Below are 23,026 nucleotides of genomic sequence, written 5' to 3'. Positions count from 1 at the left end.
TTGAATAACTGTGTGATATGGAAAACGATTTAAATTTTTTCATTAAAGCCAAAATCTGCCATTTTCATTTGCCCTTGACTTTTAACAAACATGGGGCAAGAGGGACATATTTGAACAACACTTTCAATAAAGCTATTTTAATTGTTTTAGATGGTTGTCTAGTTGAAAATAACTTCATCTTCATATATCATTTGGATCTTAATCAGATGCAGTTTGATTTGGTTGTTAAAAAAAATTGTACAGTTATTAACCAAATGTGTATTTTACATTCTGGAAATTATCTCCCGCGAGAAGAAGAGCAATGGCTCTAACCAGTGTTGGTAAAAACTCAAAATCTCAAAACTCATGGATGATTCAAATCAAGCGTGAGTTGAAACGCACCCAACTCAGCACCTAAAAACTCATGGATGAGTTGAATCATCCATTTGAATCATCATAGGTTTTCTTTTGTTCTCCTTCGTTAAAAACAGTGAATTGACGTTTGTCGCATAAAATATTAGACAATCTTTTATGTATAAACAATAAATTGCCCCAAATTGACTTCAAATGCGTTTTTAAACCAAAATGATTTTTTGGCAAATGAGTGAAATGATGCGTTTTAGCATGAAAAATTCAAGCGTGATGCATTCCTTTAAAATCGCAGACGATTTCGTTCGCACAGGAGCGCTCGTTGATTGAGATTTAAGAGTGATTTTACCAACACTGGCTCTAACTATGCGATATTATTTTGTTTACAAAGCAAATAATCTATTTATTCTACAATAGGTCAACAGGATTTGTCTTGCGTTTTGTTATTTTCAAACTTCGCATCAGATTTTCAGATAAATAAAGTGCTTAACACATAAATTTACTATTTTGTTCTGTTACAAATTAAAAACACTGGGCATCGCCTGAAAGCGTTTCTTCTGAAGTCTTGATTTATGAAATAATTTGTGTTCTAAAAAGAGAAATATTTATTCATACGAAAAGTGAATAAAGATTTGCTTATCCGTGCCACCTAAAGCATTTGGTAGAAAAGTAAGCTAATGGAGAGCAAGACAACAGCCAAATAAATAGTAAATCGACTGTTGTCTTGTTTTCATATCTGCTAACATTATAATCCCTTTCTTGTAGCAAATATAAAGTCCGATATGCAAACAATCTCCATCCATGATCTGCAAATACTAATACTGAAAAATTATATTAACAGTATATCTACATTCCTCAAATTAGTTTCGTTCGACAGTAGAAAACAGAATAGGTCCCACTTGCCCCGTTTGAAGGGGTAAGTGGGTCCTGAAGGTAAATTTATTAATTGCACTACCAATATTTTTGTAATTGAATAAATGGCCTCCAACACCTCTACACTTCAACAATGGAAGCTTTGCCCCGGGGTACCTTATTGCAAATTTTGCGCCATGTTCGACTCCCATGCAAAAATTGTTGTCCCACCAATACATGTTCCCACCAGCTTTTCCATGTATGGATGACGGCTATGTTGCAAGAAAAAGCTTTTTTGGGGTGTGAAAAAAGGTCCAAGAATGATGTTTTGGATTGTGCTTTCGCTAATTTCTATACAATTGGACGTGTGAGCATTTGTTTTGGTCCTTCGACAAATTTGCGCGGTAGTCTATTCTTCGGTGAGAAAAGCAATATAATGAATAGCAATGATTTCCATTTCACTAGTGAACTTTATTTGCAGTCATTTCAAGATGGAAATCAACACTTTGCATGATTTCGACAATCAAACCGGGAACGGCAATATGTTTATCTACGAAGATATGGAATATTTGGAAGACGAGGGAGATTCTGTAACCGGTCCATCAGATGGCGATAAATTGGATGAAAATGAATCATCAGGAATATCGCAGGAGGCAGCTGTGTTCGATTTTTACGTCGAAGCACATGAACGTGAGTTTCGAGCGCAGAAGAAGGATAGACCGTTGGATGCCTTTCATGTGCAAGCAAACAGCAGAGAGCAATTTGAAACCCAATTATGGGTTGCATACAGGTCAGTACTGAGGCGTGAAATTTTGTATCAGCGTGCCGAAGAAGGATGCGAGGAACGTGTGGAGTGGAGCCCTGTCACAAAGCCGTCTTGGGAAGACAGAGATAGGTATTTCCTGCTGCATTACAAACGGAACGTTGTACGACTTTCGGATTTGAGTGATGACTTTCTTCAAAGTTTAAACGGACAGACAGTTAAAGTTTCCGTCTTAGTCTACTCGGATTCGCTGAGGAGTTCGAAGGATTTTGACAGAGCGAAAGAGGTACTGGCGTTGGGAAAACGAGCTGGTTTAAAAGACAGATCAGGAGCAGATGCTAATCAAAGCTTGTTGAAGATGGTGTCAGAACTGAAGTCCATAAACAAAGGTCGGTTCGTGAAGCCATTAGATGATGCCAGTTTTGTTTTATGGGCGTATCATATACAAAATTCACCTGCCCATATGCGAAATGACCTCTAAATTAAGTCGCCACCAGTGCATTTGAAGAATCTGTTTATCTAGGTCGAAGAAAATGGGGCGCAAAATGTATTATCTGAATTGATCGAATTGCGCGAAAGTTGAATCGAGTGTTGCTGAGCTGCGGACCAAACTGGAACAGTTAAAAATTTGCAGACGGAACAGCAAGTCGTTGATTTCAGCTTTCAATACGAGTTCACGGTGTATTTTTCGTCAACAACAGCCACGGATACGGGAACACAGTCACGTTTTCTGGAACGTTCTGAAAAACGTGGCTGGTGCAATATTAGAAAATAACCGGGTTTAATCGAATTTGATATTGGGCGAGAGAAAAGTTCTTAAACTAATATTAAACACTGTCGAAAACCACGGTATCTCCAAGTTTTGTAAAAAGTTTCTTTAACTGGAGGCCATTAGACAGTTTACGCAAAAAAAAAACAATTGCTGAATGGAATGACAATGCTGTGCGGCAGAAAATTATCAATGTCTTCAAAAAGAGGTAACTGGTTGTAGGTTATTTCGCAAATATGTATATATCATACATTGAAAGGCGATTGATCCATAATGAACAGCAGGAAGTAAAATGTGGAATAAAATACGAGCCGCCAGGGCTGTCGAATTACGAACTACCATTCAGACATTCAGGTGGTGAATCACGAGGAACCCCCTACTCACTTATCAGATCCATTACACTAGACGAACGCTTCTAGCTGGCCAATAGCAGTATCCGAAATCAAACCGCCAGTGTATCCGTGGCTCTACAATTGAACAACAGAAACCGTTGTTCGAAAAGCCGATGATACACCTAAACTTAAAGATTCTGGAGGCACTGTTATTTATTTGGATCTTATGAGAAAACGGAAAGACTCGTTAATGTAGTGCGAAGGTTGTCCTGAGGAAAAACTGTTCAGTGTTTGGTAAGCATATTATTTTATTTCAGAGTAATCATTACAAGATTGGTTATTGCAGGATCGGTACATTGAGCATTGTCTAACCACAAATTACTATTGGGGCTTGGAGATTGATGCACATTGAAGTATGTCGTCTAACCAAATAATTCGCTATCGAAGTTACTAAAGTTGAGCCTTTACAGCAGAAAACCTAAAGAGAAACGCGACGACCATGTGGGAAAGTTTGAATGTGCCTTGTTATGAAGATGATGCTGAAACCAGATGATGAAAACATTTGTGAAGCTAGTGAACTTTTCATCAATACTGGCTCTGAGGTATATGTGAAAGATTCGATTTGAAATGATTGTACCATGTTCGAAATCAGGCACAACAATGGTAGGGGAGCTGGGGGTAGGACGCCCACGTTAAGGAAAATGCCATTTTTATCAATGAAAACCACCATTTCAGCCAGTTTTCATCAGCACATACTGAAGAACAGCATATCTGCGACTGACTACCGATAACAGATATCTAATTGTCCATTTTATTGCACAGAAATTTGATTTTTAAAAAGCACCCGAAAAAAAATGATTTTGAAACCATGCGGGGAGAGATGCGCCAGTGGATGGGTTAAAACGCGCATGTGCTTATCGTACTGATTTTCATTTTAATTGCCTACATTAAGGCAATTAACCGAATGTTTCAGCTGTTTCGGTCATACGAAATGAGCATGGGCGTAATGCCCCACACCGACCTAAGAAGTTTGAAGGCCCATAAAATCGTTTTAAAACCATTTTTGACGACGATTTCGTGTGGAACATAAAGAACACGAGTAAGCAGCATGGCTCATGGCTCAATTATTAATTTATCAATGTATAACAGCGACAGAAAGACTAAATTCCACCGAGCTAGAATTGCATCAAAACACGCAAAAATCGTTTTTTCGAGTTTTTCATGTATAACTAGAGAAAAATCATGAAATATATGTATCCAATGGCAATATTTTTCATTGCTTTATCGTATAGACTATTGAAAATAATCAAAATGGGGATATTTAACCTTATTCAGGGGTGGCGCGTTTTAACCCCTATGGGCGTGCTACCCCCACTTCCCCTAAAGTGATTCATGTCAAAAAATATCAGAAGGGTTATGTACAAGATACGACCGCCCGATTTAAACTAAGCAAAACAGTTTGGTGCATTTAGTGCCATCATGCTAGAATATTATAAGATAATAATTTGGATTACTTATTTCGCTGGTTTCGAGCAAAACTGGCGTAAATCAAAATATGGAAATTGATGGATACCTACGACAATTTTAATTTTTCACAAATTTTCACGAAAACCCAAATTTATTCTCCAATGGTTATTATGCCCTTCTCGATTCTCTATTGCATTCGACTTAGTGTGATTAGTGCATCCCAATCCAAATTTAATTGCCTACATTTCGGCGATTGAATGCTTTTTTAAATGCCTAAAACGCTAATGGAGCACTTCATGTAAATTTTCAATAGTTTAACGATGATAATCAAAAGTTTCAATAAAACTGGTACATTGGTGAAGAGTTTCAGAGTCGATTGTTATATAAATCTCAAAAATCCATCGAAAGATAAATGCGTTGATACGTTTAAAATCTTACATGATTTTTTTACGATCCCCAATTTTGAAATTTCCGTTTTACACCCTGTATCCAAGCCTTCCTCTTGGCTGTAGTTTACGTCAGAAATTAAAGTTCATCTGGATGCTACAATTGGATTTTGAAAGAGTTTCTTTGGATACATTGCAGCGGTTCAGTGGAACTGTCAAAAATGACCAAGGTTTTATGGTTTATTTAAATGAAATACGACAGCGTATTAGTTTAGTATTGAGGGTATGGTTTATTGAAAACCACGGAAATTTCCACTCATCGATCAGTAAAGCTGATAGGTCCACTTATTTGAGCGGAAAAAGAAGGTCCAACACCGATCTGCATCGAAGTTTTTTTTTACCTCATTCGAGATGTAAAAAATTGAAAAAATTTAACAGAATAGATTCTATTTGAAACTAATGTCCATGGAAAGAGTTTTCACATGCTGATTAGATTTAAATCAGATTAAGATTTTATTGCATTTGGCTTGGATTTAAGATAGGATGAACTGGGTTCAGACGGTCTTTGAATAGCATTTGGATGCGATTTGTGTTGAATTGGAATTAAATGCTTTGGTTTTGGATTTAGATTCAATTTGAGTTGGGTGAGCTGTTTCTGATTTATTTGTTAGAATTTGAATTGCGGCCCTAATTAGATGGGAACCGTAATACGAACACAAACCAAAAGCAATTTAATCAAATGTAGGAAGCGTAGTTTGGCACAAACTCATTCAGCCGTAAACCATCTCATTGTAAAAAGTGCTAAGTAATGATACAGAAATGCAGTTAGCAGTTAGAAGTGAGAAGTTAGACGGCTTAATTTCGGCTTTATAGCCCATTCGGCAAAATGGATCTTTTTGCCAAACGACCATTTCAGCCAAATGACCTATTTAGCAAAATGACATTTCCGGCTAAATGATTTGCTCAGTCAATCGACATTTTTGGCTGTAAGCAGGGTTTGCAGAAAACGCTCTCAATAGATAACGAACAACGATAAAAGGAAGGCAAAAACTGTTCCGAATTATAACAAGCCATGATAACAAATTTATAAAATTTGTATACCAGTGCGAGAAAACAAAATCATATAGGCAGCCCCAACACAGAAGTGATGATTTTCGCTTTGTTTTTTTCGGCCAAATGAGAGAAATTTCTTATAAACGCCAATTGGTACACGCGTGATGTTTTACGATAGTTCATGTTATTATAAATAAAAATAGATTTAAAAAAATGTGCGTTAGTGATTATGGTATGCGGCTTTAGCGGAAATTTGTGTGTGATGATTCCTGCTATGAAATCGACGCATGTGAAATCAGGAGCCGCATGCACAACACGGTTCGAGCGTGGAGTACAGATTCGGAGCTTCACCCAACAAAATTATTTCTAGCTAATTGTTCACCGTAGATGCGCAGTTCTACAAAAATGGATAAATTTGGTGAGATTGTTTCAATATAAATTTACTACTATTCCATTGTAACGTATTTTAAGGTGTTTTAATATGATTGTAATTTCGAAACTAAATACGCGCTGAATTAAACAATGCAGGAGGTTTGTTCATGGGTCCATTATCCATTTGATAATAGTAGCATATACAGGCAGGGCTTATTGTAAGTAAACGTGACCTCGGACTAGTCATGAAATACCATGCAGTCAGAAACGGGTCATTGGAGCTGCGATAGAGCTAGCACTTTCTAACTTCTGGATTAATTCTGACTATAAAATTTTGTAAAACTGACAGCTTTCTTCCATAACATTACTGCCAAACAGTTGGGATTAGTTTGAACACACAAACATGACATTTTCGGCCAAATTACCCTTTCTGCCAATCAACCATTTCGGCCAAACGACATTTTCGGCCAAAAGACATTTTCGGCTAAATGACCCTGTCGGCCGAATGACATTTTCGACCCGACGACCATAGCTGTCAATCAACAATCTCGACAAAAGCTACATTTTCGTCCATACGACTTTTTTGGCCAAATGACCGAACGACATTTTCAGCCGTGTATTCAATTTGTCCAAATTATTTTGTGATTATTTAAATGTTTCATGTGCAGCTGCATTTGCCGTCGAAACGCCATGGACGCCATCCATGCGAATATTTTTTTGCAGCGTCTCCGTCTGACGAGCGCTTGTGATTCTGTTACCAACGCACAATAGGAAAAAAGGAGGTATTTTTGGCCAAAATTATGAATCCTGCAATAAACGGTGGTATTCATCATAAAAACATAGATAGAAAAGAAAAATATTTTTTCTGAGCCTTCAATGGGGTATGGGGCCAATTTTCGGCATAGCATCGATTTTTGTCATATTCTACAAAACCAACGGAATTTGGTCACTTTTTGGCTTGCAATAAGCCTGTTTGATGCTAGATAAAATACTAATGGTCATCTACTGTATATTCAACATATACAACACAGATTTCTTAAAATGATAAAAAAAGCACTATTAGCTTCTGGTATTGAAAATTCACGAGTAGAACTTATTAAACCAACAAAGAAGAGCAGAACAGATTCAATTAACGTCATATTGTGACATCAACGAAATGGAGATTAATTTAATTGATATTTCATTAAGATTTCTTTCATAATTATAAAAAGTTATTGTGTCAAAGAGTTATTCACACTACTCATCCAACACGTTATGACACGTTATGGTTTAATATATAATTCGCTCCTATAATGTAGTAATGTCAAAATTGTAAATTTTGAACGATTTCCCTTCTCACTGCTTAACGCTTTCTATATGATAGATGATTGTTTCTTGAATTATGCGCAACGTTAAGGAATAACCCTCTCCCTTAAAATGTTATGTAAATTGTGTTCGTCACCAAATTAAAGTGGCATTATTGAGTAACTCAGATTAAAATTGAAAAATAAGAAGTTTACCAAAACACCTGATTAATCCCCCTAGCGGTAATGACACTATAAGAAAATGTATTTTAGCCATAACTTTTGAGCCCATAGTCCGATCCAGCCTATTTTTAATAGGGAACAATGGACCAACGTTCTCTGACGAATGAAACTTGTTGCGAGTAAAACGGTTTAAAGTAGGTGCTTAAAAAGAGTTAAGACCATTTTTGCTCACACACATACAGACATTCACACACACGTACACATAGACATCACCTCAATTCTTCGAACTGAGCCGATTGGTATACAACACTATTAGTGTTTGTTTTTTTTTTAATTGCTTTTAGAGCGATCATATAGCTTCTACGTATACTTAGTACACGAGAAAGGCAAAAATGTCTCTTACAAAATGGTGAATTTTGGCAGAATTTTATTCATGGTCCTCAAAGCTTAAGAGTTCAATAGTGTAGTGCATGATGTTTTACTGCGGGGTACCAAACTGTTTTGTTCGTTAAATATTGCTTAAAATATGCTTTTACAAAACTACTAAAAACTAAATTCAGGACGGAGCTATTATTACATTATCAAGCCTATTGCATAGATCTGTTTAAGATCTTTGTAACGATATATAAATATGTTACTTTTGAGACGAGAGCATGGCAAAGCTGTCCGTTTTCCCAAAAAAACGTAAAAATATAATTTCTAGGAGGGGCTAGTTTGAACGCCCATGCCCCCCGCCCCCCACCCTAAAGAATCTAAAAAATAAAAATCGCCCTGATTATAAAAATACAGATTATGTGTATTCATCACATTTTACTCGCCTAAATCGAAAATTGGCCTTTTGGTAGTTTTGGCCACACCTTTATATGGGGCTGTCCTATTGTGCAACGGCAATATTCAACCATCCTCAAGCAATTGTATTTTACACTCTGGAAAAAAATCGTATCGGATCAACCATCTCTTTAAAAAAAATGGCGGTTCTGAAAAAAATATATTTATGTCAACTAGCGAAAAATAGGTACCCAGCTTTGCCCGGGTGTTTGTTTCGCAAATGTCATATACTGAAATTTTTGCAGCACCGCACCCTAGATCAATTTCCGTGCGATTGTTTCAGTTTTTCTCAACAACTGCCCCAAAATTGTTTTTTACCTTTCCCCATTAAATTCACTAGCTTTTTGTTTATACAAACCTTACGGATCCCAAGACAAAAGATATTTTAGTTACTAGATAAAGATTGTCGCTGTCGTCGCTGTCCGAAACATCTTTTGCTGGCGAGGATAGGGGAGCTAAATGTCAAAGAAGGAAAATCCATACGATTTGACAGGTATGTACCACACATGTCTCGGACAGCAGAACAAAGGGAACCGTAGCGACAATCTTTATCTAGTAACTAAAATATCTTTTCCCAAGACGAATCGATCGATCAGGGAGAAAATTGTGCAAATCGCTCTACCCGTTCGAAAGGATAGTTCGTAAATTGCATGGAAATGTCATTTGTGTGCTGCTGCCGACAACGGGAACAACGGATGATCAATGATAACGACTGCTTATGTGCGGCCTTTGTGTCCGTTCTCTATGAAGTCTTGATTAAACTGATGATTAGAGCCCAGCCCATGAGTTGCACGATTCGGTTGTCAGTGCTTGCGATACGGGATTGGTTAATTTGCTGATTTTTAACAGTGGTTGGCGAAATTCAATAACTTATCAGTGTGGTGTATTTATTCAATTGCTTTCAATAGTAGGGTATCCAATCATGGTTTGAACCAAATGGCGGGTTTCAGATGAGCCGTCAAAATAAAGTTGATTTATTACATTAAAGGGATATGTTAGAACTGCGATTTCTAGTTTGTATGGAAGCTTAGTTCAATATCTTTCTAAAAACATCCTTGGTGCACATATTTATGCTTAGTTTCATTGAAAAAACTTAATAATTACATAACTTTGATTCGTACCATGGTTTGAACTACTGCAGCAGCCAGCAGCTCCTAAATATAATACTAATCTAATGTGACCAGACGTCCTGCGTTTCGCGGGACGCTGCATTTTTCAACTTCGTCTTACAAATTTATTATAATTCATACAGCCTTACAAATATTTTTCCAATTTTTTTTAAGCCAAAATCTATGCGAAATGCACTTTTGGAGGATCCATTTTCAAGCCAGTGACGTAATCCAGATAGGCGTCCCGCGTTTCGCAGGACGCTTGCTGGTCACATTATACTAATCACATGCATGAAACGCTAAGGAAATCTGTAGAAAAGCAAATTTGTTTTACTTTTCATCTTCTAGCATTCGATTAGTAACTCGAAACGTGTGAAAATCGTCTAAATTATCGATATGAAAATTGCGATTTTCTCATATTCGAAATGTAAACAAAATGCTCCAGCTAGGCGCATGCAGCGCTCCTAGCGGACAGCAGCAGAACATGACTGCATTTACAAGTTCAAACCATGGTACGAATTTGATCAGTTTTTACCTTGTATTAATGTTACTATATTTAGAAATACTAGAATAAGAGATCGGCGAAGACGCCATCTTGTTTCCAATCGAACCGTCAAAAGCGGTTCCAATTCGACTTGTTTACTTTTTGCTTCCATAAGGAGCAAGCAAAAAGTTCAAGTGCTGCCAGTATAATTTGAACGATTTCATGCATTTTCATACGTTGCCATTTCGTCAGTTTTTCACTCCGCCGGTCTCTGGTTATAGGGTTGCTAACTATATTAACTATTTAAAACTGTTTCCCAATTGTATGATGACGTCAATTAAGTACAGATGAAAATAGCGTTCTTTTGATATATTGATCTCACTCCTGTGTCATAAAATGCGTCCTTTACGAGCTTTTTGAAATTATGCCACTGGTAGGGGGGATTTGGCGCAAATTCAGGCTGTTTTTGAATCACTTTATTTAACTACTGAAACGGTTTGTACGAAAGTTTAAAAAAAACTCTATCACTTCCAGTATACTTAAATATTCCATACTGTTTTAGGTTCATTTCCTGCCAATGAGATGGTAATTTCTACTGATTTCAAAATGGTTCAAACCATGCTACGCTTTTCACTAGTTCAAACCACGATTGGATACCCTACTGAATTATTAGCCCATACATCAACTGAATTATCAGCCCATACATCCTGAGCACTTTTCGTGACGGTTTTAATCTGCGGCATGATGCCTCTATCTTCCCGCATCCTCCTGATATCCTTAATCAAATTTCCCTCTCCGACTCTGTTGTCACCACAGAGTAGAATCTGTCTGACTGTTATTCTAAAGCCCCAAACGCAATACAACGGAACCGCGACGGAAACGGAAAATTTGACAGTTAGTCCATATATTTTCTGTCAAATTTGCCGTTTCCGTCGCCGTTCCGTTGTATTGCGTTTGGGGCTTAAGTGGCATGTTTTGAGACAAACATTTGTGTGAAGATATCAGATGTTTAAATTCGAGGAATAGGAAATTCATTTATTGGATTTTTTCCGCAATAAAAACGTAAAAAACTACCGCTAAACAACTGCTCCGAAGTGTTAGTGATCAGTACATGACGCGTCAGGTCCTCAATTCGTTTGCAAAACGCTTGAAAATCCTTCCGGAAAATAAAGGTCGTTGATTCTCCATACAAACACCATGGTGAGCAACCACCCATCTCCATGCACGTATACGCCACACGTGCAATAGTGGATGGCGTTTCTTGGGCAAATCATAGGTTTTCTTTTTTTTTATCTCAGCAATGACTTATTCAACATCTTTAACTTGTCGTTGTGTTATGTAAAATTGAAGATATTTGAATTAAAAATTCACGGTGAAAGTCAATAAAAACAAAATGTTTCCTAATTTTATTTATGTGGAATCAGCTAAGTCGTAGGATTCCGTATTTCTTAGACCTAGAATATACTGCCTGTAATCGCATAGGAAACCCAGCAAAGCTGGAAAGATATGCGATTACAGGCAGTACAGCGCTCTTTGGCATTCATTTCGTGACCATAGAGCACAAATAGGTTAAATGGGTCAAGCAGTAGGATTATTCAAAAAAGTGAATATTTGAAAACGTAGATTTTTCTAGAAATTTGTTATCCTAATGGCGGAATAAGAGAAAAGTGTTACCTGACAATTGAGATCAGCAGCACTTGTACATTGAAGATGAGACTTAGCTCCAAAGCAACCTTCTGTTGGTTCTCTGTGCAAGAACAACTCATCTGATTCTAATTGATTACAAACTTGGGGCGTCAATCAAGCAACACTACGATATGTTTAATGGGGGGAAGATATGTGTATTTATTATTTTCTTCAGAGCTGCGCGAGAAGAATCCTTATCTTCTGTGGGAAAAAACGTGAACGAGGCGTTTTATTGGGTGCGGGTTGCTTATCAGATTCTGCTTTTAAAATGCTATCTGTCGCTAAACCTTTATTACAATTTAAAAATATCTATGGTATATGGCTCAAACCTTAGCCTAATACGCTGTGGTTGAGCACATTTATCATTGTAAATCTTCATATATTGAAGTTCTGACCAAAATTATGCCACCAAACGGCTTGCTTACTTTTGGTTATGACGCCAAGTAGTCAAAAATAACAACAATTGTACACAACCACTTATTTAAGCCATCAAAAATCTAGAGCAAAATGGACTTTATGTTCTGCAAATTTTCCTAATCTTAGTTCTGATGGTGGATGCTTTACCAGGCCAGGGAAGGTAAGAGCACTATTAAGAATCGAAGTGTGCCGGGGATACGAACAAGTCGTGAAAATGATCCGTTGTCAAAAAAAATAAGAAAATATAGAAAAGGAAGGCGTATTTTAAACGAAGAAATTTGATCATGAGACGCAAAACATGGCGGAACATAGTGCTAACGCTGAACGGGACGAGAAATGTGGAGCGCATCAACGACTGGCGGCTGATCTACAGGTCGAACAAAGCTGTGAGTTGACTTCGACGCATCGGACAACCGGAGGAGAAGAACTCGATGTTTGTACCAACTTATGTACGGAACATTTACTAGAAGGACATGAATTTGAAGTTGATTCGACAGTTATATCCGGTGAGCCGTTTCCAATTATATTCTTATTCACAACATTGTACAATCCATCATCTACAATCTCAAACAAAATTCGTAATTGTTTTACTATAATTGTACTTTTTCTACGGGATACACTAGATCTCTGAAACACTTATAAAAGTGGGCTAGGTAATTCAACAATTATTTTATACAACAATGATAAAACAAGAAGATTCGGAGTGAATCTTTGGTTTCGGTTTATTTTAAAATATGTTTTTAGTAACGCTCATTTGGTTTCTTGCCCCAATGCAACGATTTATGGAAGCTAGTGAGATACAGTTGATCTCCTGGATAACTACAATCTAGGGCGAGCTGTCGTTGGTCAGTTCCAAGTTGGGCAAATTATTCCAATAATCCAGATGGTTTGTTCCGTAGGTTCAAACGTATCATAGACCTTGCTGTCGTTTAATCATCTTTCTTTTCCAAACGCATACTAAGGATAGGATTTGTTTGCATTGTTTTCTGATAAATATAAATATTATGATTTCTGTTTGTGGTGAAAAACATCTTTGACTAACTCCTCTTTTCTTTAGAATGAACCTGGGAGAACGGAACCTAGAATGAACGAAAATCGGCTTTCTTGATGATATTTTTTTCGTTTCTTAATTTTTACTCCTCACTCTTTTTTCGCGAAAATTTGTGGTAAGCAATTTCAATAAATTGTGTTTCGACGGGAGTAGTTAAAAAACGATTCCAAGGACGGAAAATATGGAGTGTAAGTAAAAATATGGTATAATTTTATCGTCAATGAGTTTCCGCTTGATTTTCATCGCTTTTGTTTCTTTTTCTCGTTCCAGAGAGCGAGTAAAAGCGCTTAAGCCTAGGCCTATATGTACAGTGATGTACATAAGTATTCGTCATGTTTTCATAGTAATCTATCTGAATTTATGCGAATACTTTTGTCCATCAATGTATAAGCCAGGGCACTAGACTAAAAACTGTGTCCCATCCCAAGACGTCGAGGACCCAAGGAGTGTACATTAATCTTCTCATCAAAGTCACTCCCAACGATTTCGTCAATCATATTTTCCCCTGAATGTGAAACGGTTGGTACGGCTGTCCCCGTATCTTCCTTTCGTAGATTCAAAACTCTTCGTTGATCATGTTTTTTATTTCTAAATAATCTGATTACCTGGGAGTTATGGATTGTCTCCCAAATTCAAGCCTGCACGGTGGGCCTGGCCGTTTTAATACTTGTGTCATATTTATGATATGCTGCAAATATTAATGCAGACAAGAAAATGTTCGGAAACACAACCGACATTTCCAGGATGCTTTTCAATACTGGCTGTGCATGTGCTAAGACAAGACAAGACAAGACAAGACAGGAAAGGTTGGAGCACTGTTCACTACAATAAATCGTTTGTAAAAGCCGTAAGGTATGCAGCGATAATGTGCTGCTTCAAATTAAAATCGCAAGTTGTTTTGGCAACGAGTGTTCCTAATATTGCCAGTTTTCATCAATCGTGTCGCTATACTAATGAGAATAATGAATTTAATTTGAATGTCAAAAGAGTGTGAATTTTATCCGATCATCTAATGCAGGGCTGTCCAACGTTCGGCCCGCTGTACCGACTCGGATCCATTTTTGTGGCCCACTCGGCATGGCAGAAAATACTTCATAACCGCCCCACAAGCTACTCTATACGGCTCGAGGAGTTTCTTTTTATAATTTATTACTAAATACTGTAGGATATTACCAGTTTAAAAAAAGTACTTTGATTGTGTTCCAATAATTCCGTTTATTTGAATTTGAAACAAAAGTTATATTTTTGCAATTCCTGATCATAATACCTGGTTTACAGTTCGGCTTTGAGTAATAAAACGGCCTACTTTTCCATACCAACGAAATGGGTGCTTCAATGACTCGTAGTACTCGTGCTGAAAAAATCATATTTTGCAACTACCCTCGTCGGGGTTGACAATGGGTCAAATGGGGGTGAGAATGGGTCACTGGTTCTAGTACTTAGTATGTATCTGAGGGCAAGAAGACTAAAATATAAGAGTTTTTTTTTTTTTTTTTTTTTTATTACTTTATTAACGTAATTTTTTTATCTTAGAAGTAAGTTCAGCACGGAAAAAAAAAACAATTATCGCCATAACTCGAATGTTTCCGAACAAAACATGAATATTATTTCATGGAGCATATGTATAACCGTACGAAGAATCCATATCCGCAAAAAAAGTGTGTTTTGGTCATTTTGGCTTATACGTCAACTATGTGATCATGGGCAGAGCAGCTTAGAAGCACTACTACTTCCCGCGAAATACATAACAAAACCGAAGGCTAACTCCGCTCATCTGTCATCCTCACATTTGGGACTCATGATCCATGTATATGCCCTCTTATTCAGTTTATATATATTTTATTATAGCCGTCTCAATCCCTATAGTATACAGTGAGATTTTAGCAAAACGAATGAAACTGTTTTTGGACGGAGAACTTGTTAAGGAATGCATATGGTCAGTGTTCAGCCAAATTGCATCAAGCACCAATGGAAAATTATCCATTTTCTTGCACAAATTTTCTTGGACTATTTTTCGCAAATTTCATATCAATTTGTCCATTTCGAAACATGTGCTGTGCATATGCACAGCCAAGATATTCAACAAAAAAAGATCCAATTGGTCACAAATCGAAAAATATCCTTCTCCTTGAGTAGTATTAGTTTGCCTCGGAACTCAGTGAAGCGTAACAGTTCTCGCAGAATTTTTGAATACTACGCTTCGCGAAAAAGCCGCTCTCTTCCAGGTTGGTGTTATGCCTATCTCGCAGAATAGACTTGTTTTGTTGTCAACATTACGCGAATGGTCTCCACTGACATTTCTGGATCCCAATGAGAATCAAATCAGATGTTCGTAAACAAAACGAACACTACCATAAATTTTACATTGAGATGTTTGCTGCAAAAACCTGGCATCGTACCACCTGCATTGTTCAGATTCTACTTTCTCGCAATCGATGACAAAACTGATGGTAAAACATGGCGTAGTTAGCTGTCTTCAGGGGGGAGTTGATCATTTTTGAATCACTGAGAAAATGGCAGCTTTGATCCCAATGAGTTGAACGACTACCGGAACAGACCTGAGGGGATCTGTTAAGACCAGTATGAAGGAGTTTGAACTCTCCTGCATAAACTTAAGTGGCCTTACAACTGATGAAACCGGCACCGGCAATGATGGTAGTTATTACCAAACATCTCCACGACTTGAACATAAGGGGCTCCATACACGCTCCGACATGTTGTACAACTTTGACTCCGCCTCCAGGAAATTTGATTCGGTCGGAGTGAAGTCGGACCGTCTGTGGGCAAGTTGAACTATCCAACAGTCGTACAACGTCGGTCAGACGGTCCGACTTTTCTCTGACCGAACCAAATTTCCTGTAGGCGGAGTCAAAGTTGTACAACATGTCGGAGCGTGTATGGGGCCCCTAAAGCAGTGCGGATCAACCAATATGTCGAACCGTCATTAAACAAAATTGAAGCTTTTGAAAAAAAATTGGCACGAAATATTTTAACATAGTTGGTTGCTGAAAACTGGTACATTTCCCTCACCTTGTTGAAAACTATTCATGCAAATGTGTTAAATATTCATCACATCAATTTTCAATCCTATTCGCTGATTTTATAGAACACAGTTAATAAATATCCATTTTCTCAACACCGTGTTATGATGTGATTTACGAAATGTACCTGAAATGTTTCAAATGGAGAAAAGAAAAAAAACCGTTTTGTTATATTTTCAATTTGATGAGATTTTGATTTCGTATCGTACTACATATAGAATGATACGCCACCAGCACCATACTGATGGATTATTTTAAACATTCTAGTTTGCCATTAATATGGACGAAAAACATCCTTTCGACTACAGAAGAGCACACAATGCGAAAACCCCATTGTGAACCAAATTTCTAAAAACCTTAGGGCGTGTGGTTTCCGCATAGTGGATGCAATTCTCTGCAGTTGTTCTGACACCGACAGATAATGCCATAATTTGTGACACCCGTTCCAACGGAGCTTTGGGTACCAGCACCGAGCACACAGTAATTCACCAACCAGAATCTCGGGGCGAGCGGTGGAGCTCGGTTTCGAACAAAAACCCATCGGGCTCCGCTACAGCAGGGGTGTGAATTACGTGTCGTCAGCCTCCGTAGGTGGTGGCATTTTATTTTCCATTGTGCCAAACAACCAAATCAGTCTCCCCAAACCCATCCGACAGCACGAGAAACAATCCGGCTACCACTGACTGCAGCAACGTTTCCATCTCCTGGCTGACGACGATGAAATGAAGCGTAAATGGATCACTTGGAGGATACCGTCTCTGCTGCTAACTCAGCTCAGAGGAACAGGATTTCTTGTGTTCGGATTAGTGGTCCGGGGTAACACCCAAAATGCCCCAGCTTTTCCGGCTGGCATTCGAGAAAATTTATGATCTCGACAAAAAGGATGGCAGAGGTAATATATTGGGTGACAGACAGAACACACCGAATAGCAAATTACATTATTTATAAAAAAAAAAAGAAGACGTAGAGCGATCTGTTTGCCTGTTACCTTGGATTGAGTCGAGAAAAGATGAAACATTTTCTCGACAGAATTGGGGCGATTCTACGCTGATTATGGTACCTATGGCGTGAGAGAAATGAACCGAAAAAAGCGATGATTAAGTGGAGGGTTGCCATTAGGTTGGAAATGAAAGGTAATAAACCATTTGACAAGCGGAAATTAATATTATTTGTTAGGAAAAGACTGTTTTATGTCCAAATAAGAACTATGAAAACTTTGGTATACTTTGCAAAAACACAAATTTACTAGGCTAATAAAAAATACTTTATCTGGTATAAACCGTCCATTTGACACAAATCTCAATCTTCACTTTCCGGCCGCGGCAACGAAATTCCCGAGCACTCGGAAAACTGCGCAACCAAATCGCGTCCATTATCGGTATGTTGGTTGAGTGCCGCCGAAATTCGAGCCAACTCGATGGCCACGCTCAGCCGCCAGGCATTTTCACACGCCGAAATTTGAATTTCCTGCAGGCGGCTCGGGGGGTCATCACGCGGAATCTCCTGACAGCGACGGTGCCGTTCAACCAGATATCCAATGGTCAGCCGGGCGTCGGCAATCACATCAGCCAACTCTTCCACATTTTCGGCTTCAATCGACTCGAGTAGTTCCTGTCGGACGTGTAAAGGTCTGTCAAATTATTGGTTTTCTGTCCGGGGAATTCCCAGTCCCAGATTACTCACATTCAGGCACTCGATGGCTCCGTTCGACTCGTTGTGCTGGAAAACATGGAATTGAGTTCCTTACTGTTAAATTTTTAATCTTCTAGCATGGTGGTAAATTTGTCTCTCTGTTTTATAGCAGCGATTTAACCGAGGTAAAAACTATACTCAGGCTGAACAAGACTGATGGAAAAGGTGAAAACAAGGAAAAGTGGATAAAGGGCGTCATGAACATCGACTGGCAGGATGGTTATTGCTACAACAGCTTTTCCACATTGATGTAGTAAGGATTCATTGTTCGAAAGGGGTTCAGCATAAAATTTTTAATATGTTATGATACAATATGACACGAAGCCAAAAAACAAAAAGACAACAAAGATAGTAATACAGAAAATCAGAAACCAAGTCGGAGACTCTTACACCCAAAAAAACAAATCTAACAATAATGTTGAATTACAATGGATGTACAAAATTGTAAGACTTCAACACAATGGTTGTATTAAAGTCTTCCGCAATTGTATATGCCAACATTTTATACAGTTTCTGTAAGTCTCTTATGCAGAACTGTATTAAAATCTGCCATCCGATAGTTAGGTATATGAAAAAGTAAAGCTCAAACAGAAATAGTGCTTTTGAGCAATCGATAGTTTTTTCAAGCAATAAAGTCTATAGACCTTCAGCTACCACCCAACTACGTCAACACTTTTCACATAACTCAAACTACCAGATAGCGTGAACAAAAGACACAGTGTACGTTTCACACCCGGCTGCTTCACTTTCTCGGGGGGTGGCAATATAATTTCATTAAATTTTCACAAAAACAAAAACGAGAACACGACTAAGGGTTGAATATTCAGGGCAGGGTTTTTTTTGGGAGCCTTTTCCAAGTCCTTTCACCGTGTTACAACAGAACGGAAAAATGGTTGGTTGGAACCGTTGCCGATGGGCTCAGAGAAATAGATAGCTGAGAAATTAAACACCTGCGTGGGAGCGGCGATGATCGCCCCAACTAGAGCAAATACGATGAACAGCTTATTCATGGTAGAATGCTTCACTCGGTTCTGGGTGCTGTCGGGTGGCGGTGGTGGCGGCTAGACTGCCCTAATGAAGAAATCAAATTCCAAACAACTTTTCTGCTCGCAAGACACGACAACAGCTAGCAAGTGACTTGACTTGCGGACCGCTACTACCAGGTGTCAATCAACTGATGTTGGCTTTTATGGTAGGCACTCGGGTCCATGTCTGCCAGTTCTTGTGTTCTTAACAGTAATTCGCAGCAGGTCAAAGTCTGTGCCATGCTATTCGATTGGCGCCCTGGCTTATCACTTTTTCGTGCGGCGTTCGTGACGATTAGCGTTATCTGATGTTGGGGTGCGTAATTTCGGTATTCGCGGGTGATGTGATTTGGGGTGTGTGAACCAAAAACAAAAAAAAATGAGCCGTCGCTTCACGTTCTAATAACTGATTCGACTACGGTTGTTGATTATGATGAAGGGAAATGATGGATTGCCGTGCGAAGCGATAGAATAAGCGTGATATAGGATCAAAAACCCGCGTTAGAGTCTTTAATGGATACCTATCAACATGACATTTTTAGACATAATCAGCGATAGCAAGTACACATGTACGGCAATTTGTAAGAGTTCAAACAAAATTAAAGCAATTCGTATTAGAACCAGATTAGAATGCCATTCGGTTTTCACTACGTCTCTTTGCGTCACGCGACTTGTGGTATATTTATTCACGCTTTGTAATTGATTGTCAATGTTATCAGTGGAGCCGGTTGTAAATAATTTAACGATTTTTATTGGGAGGCATATTAAAGCTTCAATAAAAATATAAATAGCTTGAACCGTGGTCATTATCGAAACTGTTTGTTATTTCCCTTTTTGATCGCTATACCTCTCTGGAGTTATATTTTTCTGATTCATATTATGAACACCGATTTTTTTTTGGTTGTAGGACGCTGAAATGCCAGTATTCGGAATATGAGTCATGCTCAGGATTTGTGAAAAAACGGTAATCAAAATTGCATTTAATTCAAATAATTTTCGTTTGTAACTATCAAAGATGCACAAATTGTCTAAAATTCCGCACCCTGTGTTAATAATTTCAACAACCAACAAGCACCAAAAAAATAACCTTTTGGTCACATCAATCAACATCACATCAATAAATCTTCATTCGAAAATAGCAATAAAATAATTCCATCCGATCTCTTTATAAAAACAACTGTTCGGAATATGATGTGAATCAAAACAGTAGGCAAATTTGACCACCAAAAGTTTTTCATTGCTTATAATTTTCTAACAGAGACAAGTGTTTGCAAAAGTGTATTAACTTTCGCACATTATTAATCAAATCTGATCGAAAAGCAGTGGATAAATCGAAGAATTTTTGCAGATATAAAATAGAGTTGAATGCTAATATACGTAAAATGGAGTATTTTAACCTTTCTCTTTCCAACAAAGTTTAACCGAGTTGCTTTCAATTCACTTCGCAGTCAAACTTTCAATAGAAGGCTTGACGACCCATAGTGACATATTACATGACGGACTCAGCAAATATTGTTTTACACTAGCAAATGCGTATTGAGTATACTAATAAAACGATTCGGAATTGGAATGCGTTGTAGAAGATTTTTTCAATTTTATAATCTTGAATACAAACTTTATGGTTTTGTTCAGCAACACAGCCGAAATTTTTGATTATGTAAAGTTTTGTATTGGTTAAAATTTGTTACGAAATTCCGCGGAATTTCGTTTCAATTCGTTAGAATTTAGTTTTTTCAGGCGAAATTTATAGATTTTAACGAAACGAAATCTAAAAATCTGATTCCGCCATGCTCAAATTCCGCGGAATTTCATTTCGAACCACCCCAAGCGAACTTTTTCGAAATACCGCAAATCCTTACCTTTTGACTAGTTTTTTTGTTTCGACCCTTTTGTCCTTTCGACCTTTTGACTCAGATTTTTTGTTTCGACAACCGTCCTTCGACATTGTGGCCTTCGACCTTTTGGCCTTCGACCTTTTGGCCTTCGACCTTTTGACCTTCGACCTTTCATCCTACAAGTTGTTGATACAGTTGCTTATTCTCGCTTCCATTTGGGTCATTGACACCCCCGGTGACGGTAGAAGAAAGTGGTCCCATAGGCCTAGACGCAGCCTTACGAGTCGGGAATGTAGATTTTGCTCCGAACTGAGCCATCCGAACAGTCGTTGTATTTTTTTTCTCAAACTCTATTATTTCTAGCCATCATTGCAGATATAATTTTGGAATTTTGCATTAACCGATTTGCACTCAGTTCTGATAGTTCACATTAGTCAACGAAACCTTTGTTCTTGACCAGCGGTTCTCAACCTTTTTCTTGAGAGGTACTCCTTCGAACTTTTGCATCAATTGAGGTACTCCCTATTTTTTTACTGTAAGTGAAAGGCTCCAATTCAAAGTAAATTCATATAGTCGCCTCTTAACATCTCGAATCGAGATTCTCGATATTGTAGGGACCATCGAGATACGGAGAGATCGACAAATGGAAGGAAAAGTGAAATTCGTACTAGATCAAAAAAAGTTTATTGCTATGAAAAACTACAAAAAAATAAAATGTCATTTCTTGTTGTTGATATGTTGTTTTTGTACAAAATGGTCTAGTAGCCTAGAAATTTTAACATATCGTCTTGAGTAGAATGCATCCAGAACAAAATATGATCAGAATACATAGAAATAGAAAGATATCGAAATATGGCGGTTATCGAGATGAAGAATACACACATGTTTGTGGACTTCAAGGTATCAGGTAACAGAACGTCGGGTCAGGAGGCACGATCCCCTCAATTTGGGAGATTTGTGCCATCGACTTCACTGGCCTTTCTCATCATTTCCCTGATGGAAAAGGAAGTGAAAAGGGAAAAGAAAGAGGAAGTGATGTTGGAAAGGAGAATGGAACAGGTTTATGGAGAAGGAGGATACATTTAATAATACATACATACGATGCATTTTGTAAAACGCAATGAAACGCGAAGCAAAAAATATACTGGACTGGAAATGTACACACTGCGAATGCATATGATGTACCATGTATAGGAAAGCCAATTATGTAGGCTCACACGCATTAAACTAGGCACTAAAGAGGGGTGTCACAAAAACACTGAGAACGTAATAATAGACGAACGCCAAAGACAAAACACAGAGTGCACTGTGAAAAACGCATAATGCGCATCCATACAGGTGACAAATTGTGACATAATCCTACCCTTATTTAACCTCACGTTGAGATTGGACAAGATTAGCCAAAGCCGAAACACAGAGTGTGTGAAAAACGCATAATTCGAATCCATGTAGGTGACAATTTGTTGGAAAATTAAGTAAAATATCAACCGTTTAAGACGAGTTTAGTACTTTCCATTTAATTCCACTAGGATTTGTTATCTTTGCAGATACGTATTTCGACCTCAACTGTGAGGTCGTCTCCAGTGTCTTGTACTTGACTTGTACTCGAAGTCGAGTCAAGTACAAGACACTGGAGACGACGAAATACGTATCTGCAAAGATAATAAAACTTAGCGGAATTAAATGGAAAGTATTGAACTCGTCTTAGACGGTTGAATACATTCCACTAAAAAGAGCTTAATATATTTTTTCTAAGTTAAACATATTCATAACCCCATCCTTATTTAACTTCAAGTTGAGATTGAATAAGAGTAGCCAATTATCTCGATGAAGCAGAAAGTCAAATACGCCATAGCTCCGGTTAGCGCAGTGAGTGCTAAATACTGTGAAGGAGATCGTGGTACTTAATAGACTCCGTTTGCGGTTAGGTTTTTATTAAACCCCCCTAACCATTCATTCGTAGGCAAGGTAAGCATAAAGCCGCATCACACTGAGAATTAGGGGTCACCTGTATGGTGGACTTTTACCATTGGAGCAGGCAATCCGTAAT

General features: G+C 38.0%; 2 protein-coding genes across 2 annotated transcripts in view; both read right to left on the bottom strand.

Annotated features, from left to right (window-relative positions):
* Positions 1-23,026, bottom strand: part of LOC134227381 (uncharacterized) — an 831,489-nt gene that overhangs the window by 443,603 nt on the left and 364,860 nt on the right. The gene's annotated exons all lie outside the window — the stretch shown is intronic.
* LOC134219489 (uncharacterized) lies at positions 17,724-19,126 on the bottom strand. Its single transcript, XM_062698235.1, has 3 exons — positions 19,067-19,126; positions 18,108-18,143; positions 17,724-18,035 (listed from the first exon to the last, which is right to left on the bottom strand). The coding sequence occupies exons 1-3, from the start codon at positions 19,124-19,126 to the stop codon at positions 17,724-17,726; spliced, it is 408 nt and encodes a 135-aa protein (XP_062554219.1).

This window comes from Armigeres subalbatus, chromosome 3 (genome assembly GCF_024139115.2).
Source record: "Armigeres subalbatus isolate Guangzhou_Male chromosome 3, GZ_Asu_2, whole genome shotgun sequence".
Taxonomy (NCBI): Eukaryota; Metazoa; Arthropoda; class Insecta; order Diptera; family Culicidae; genus Armigeres; species Armigeres subalbatus.
This window is presented reverse-complemented; position numbering and strand designations above follow the sequence as displayed.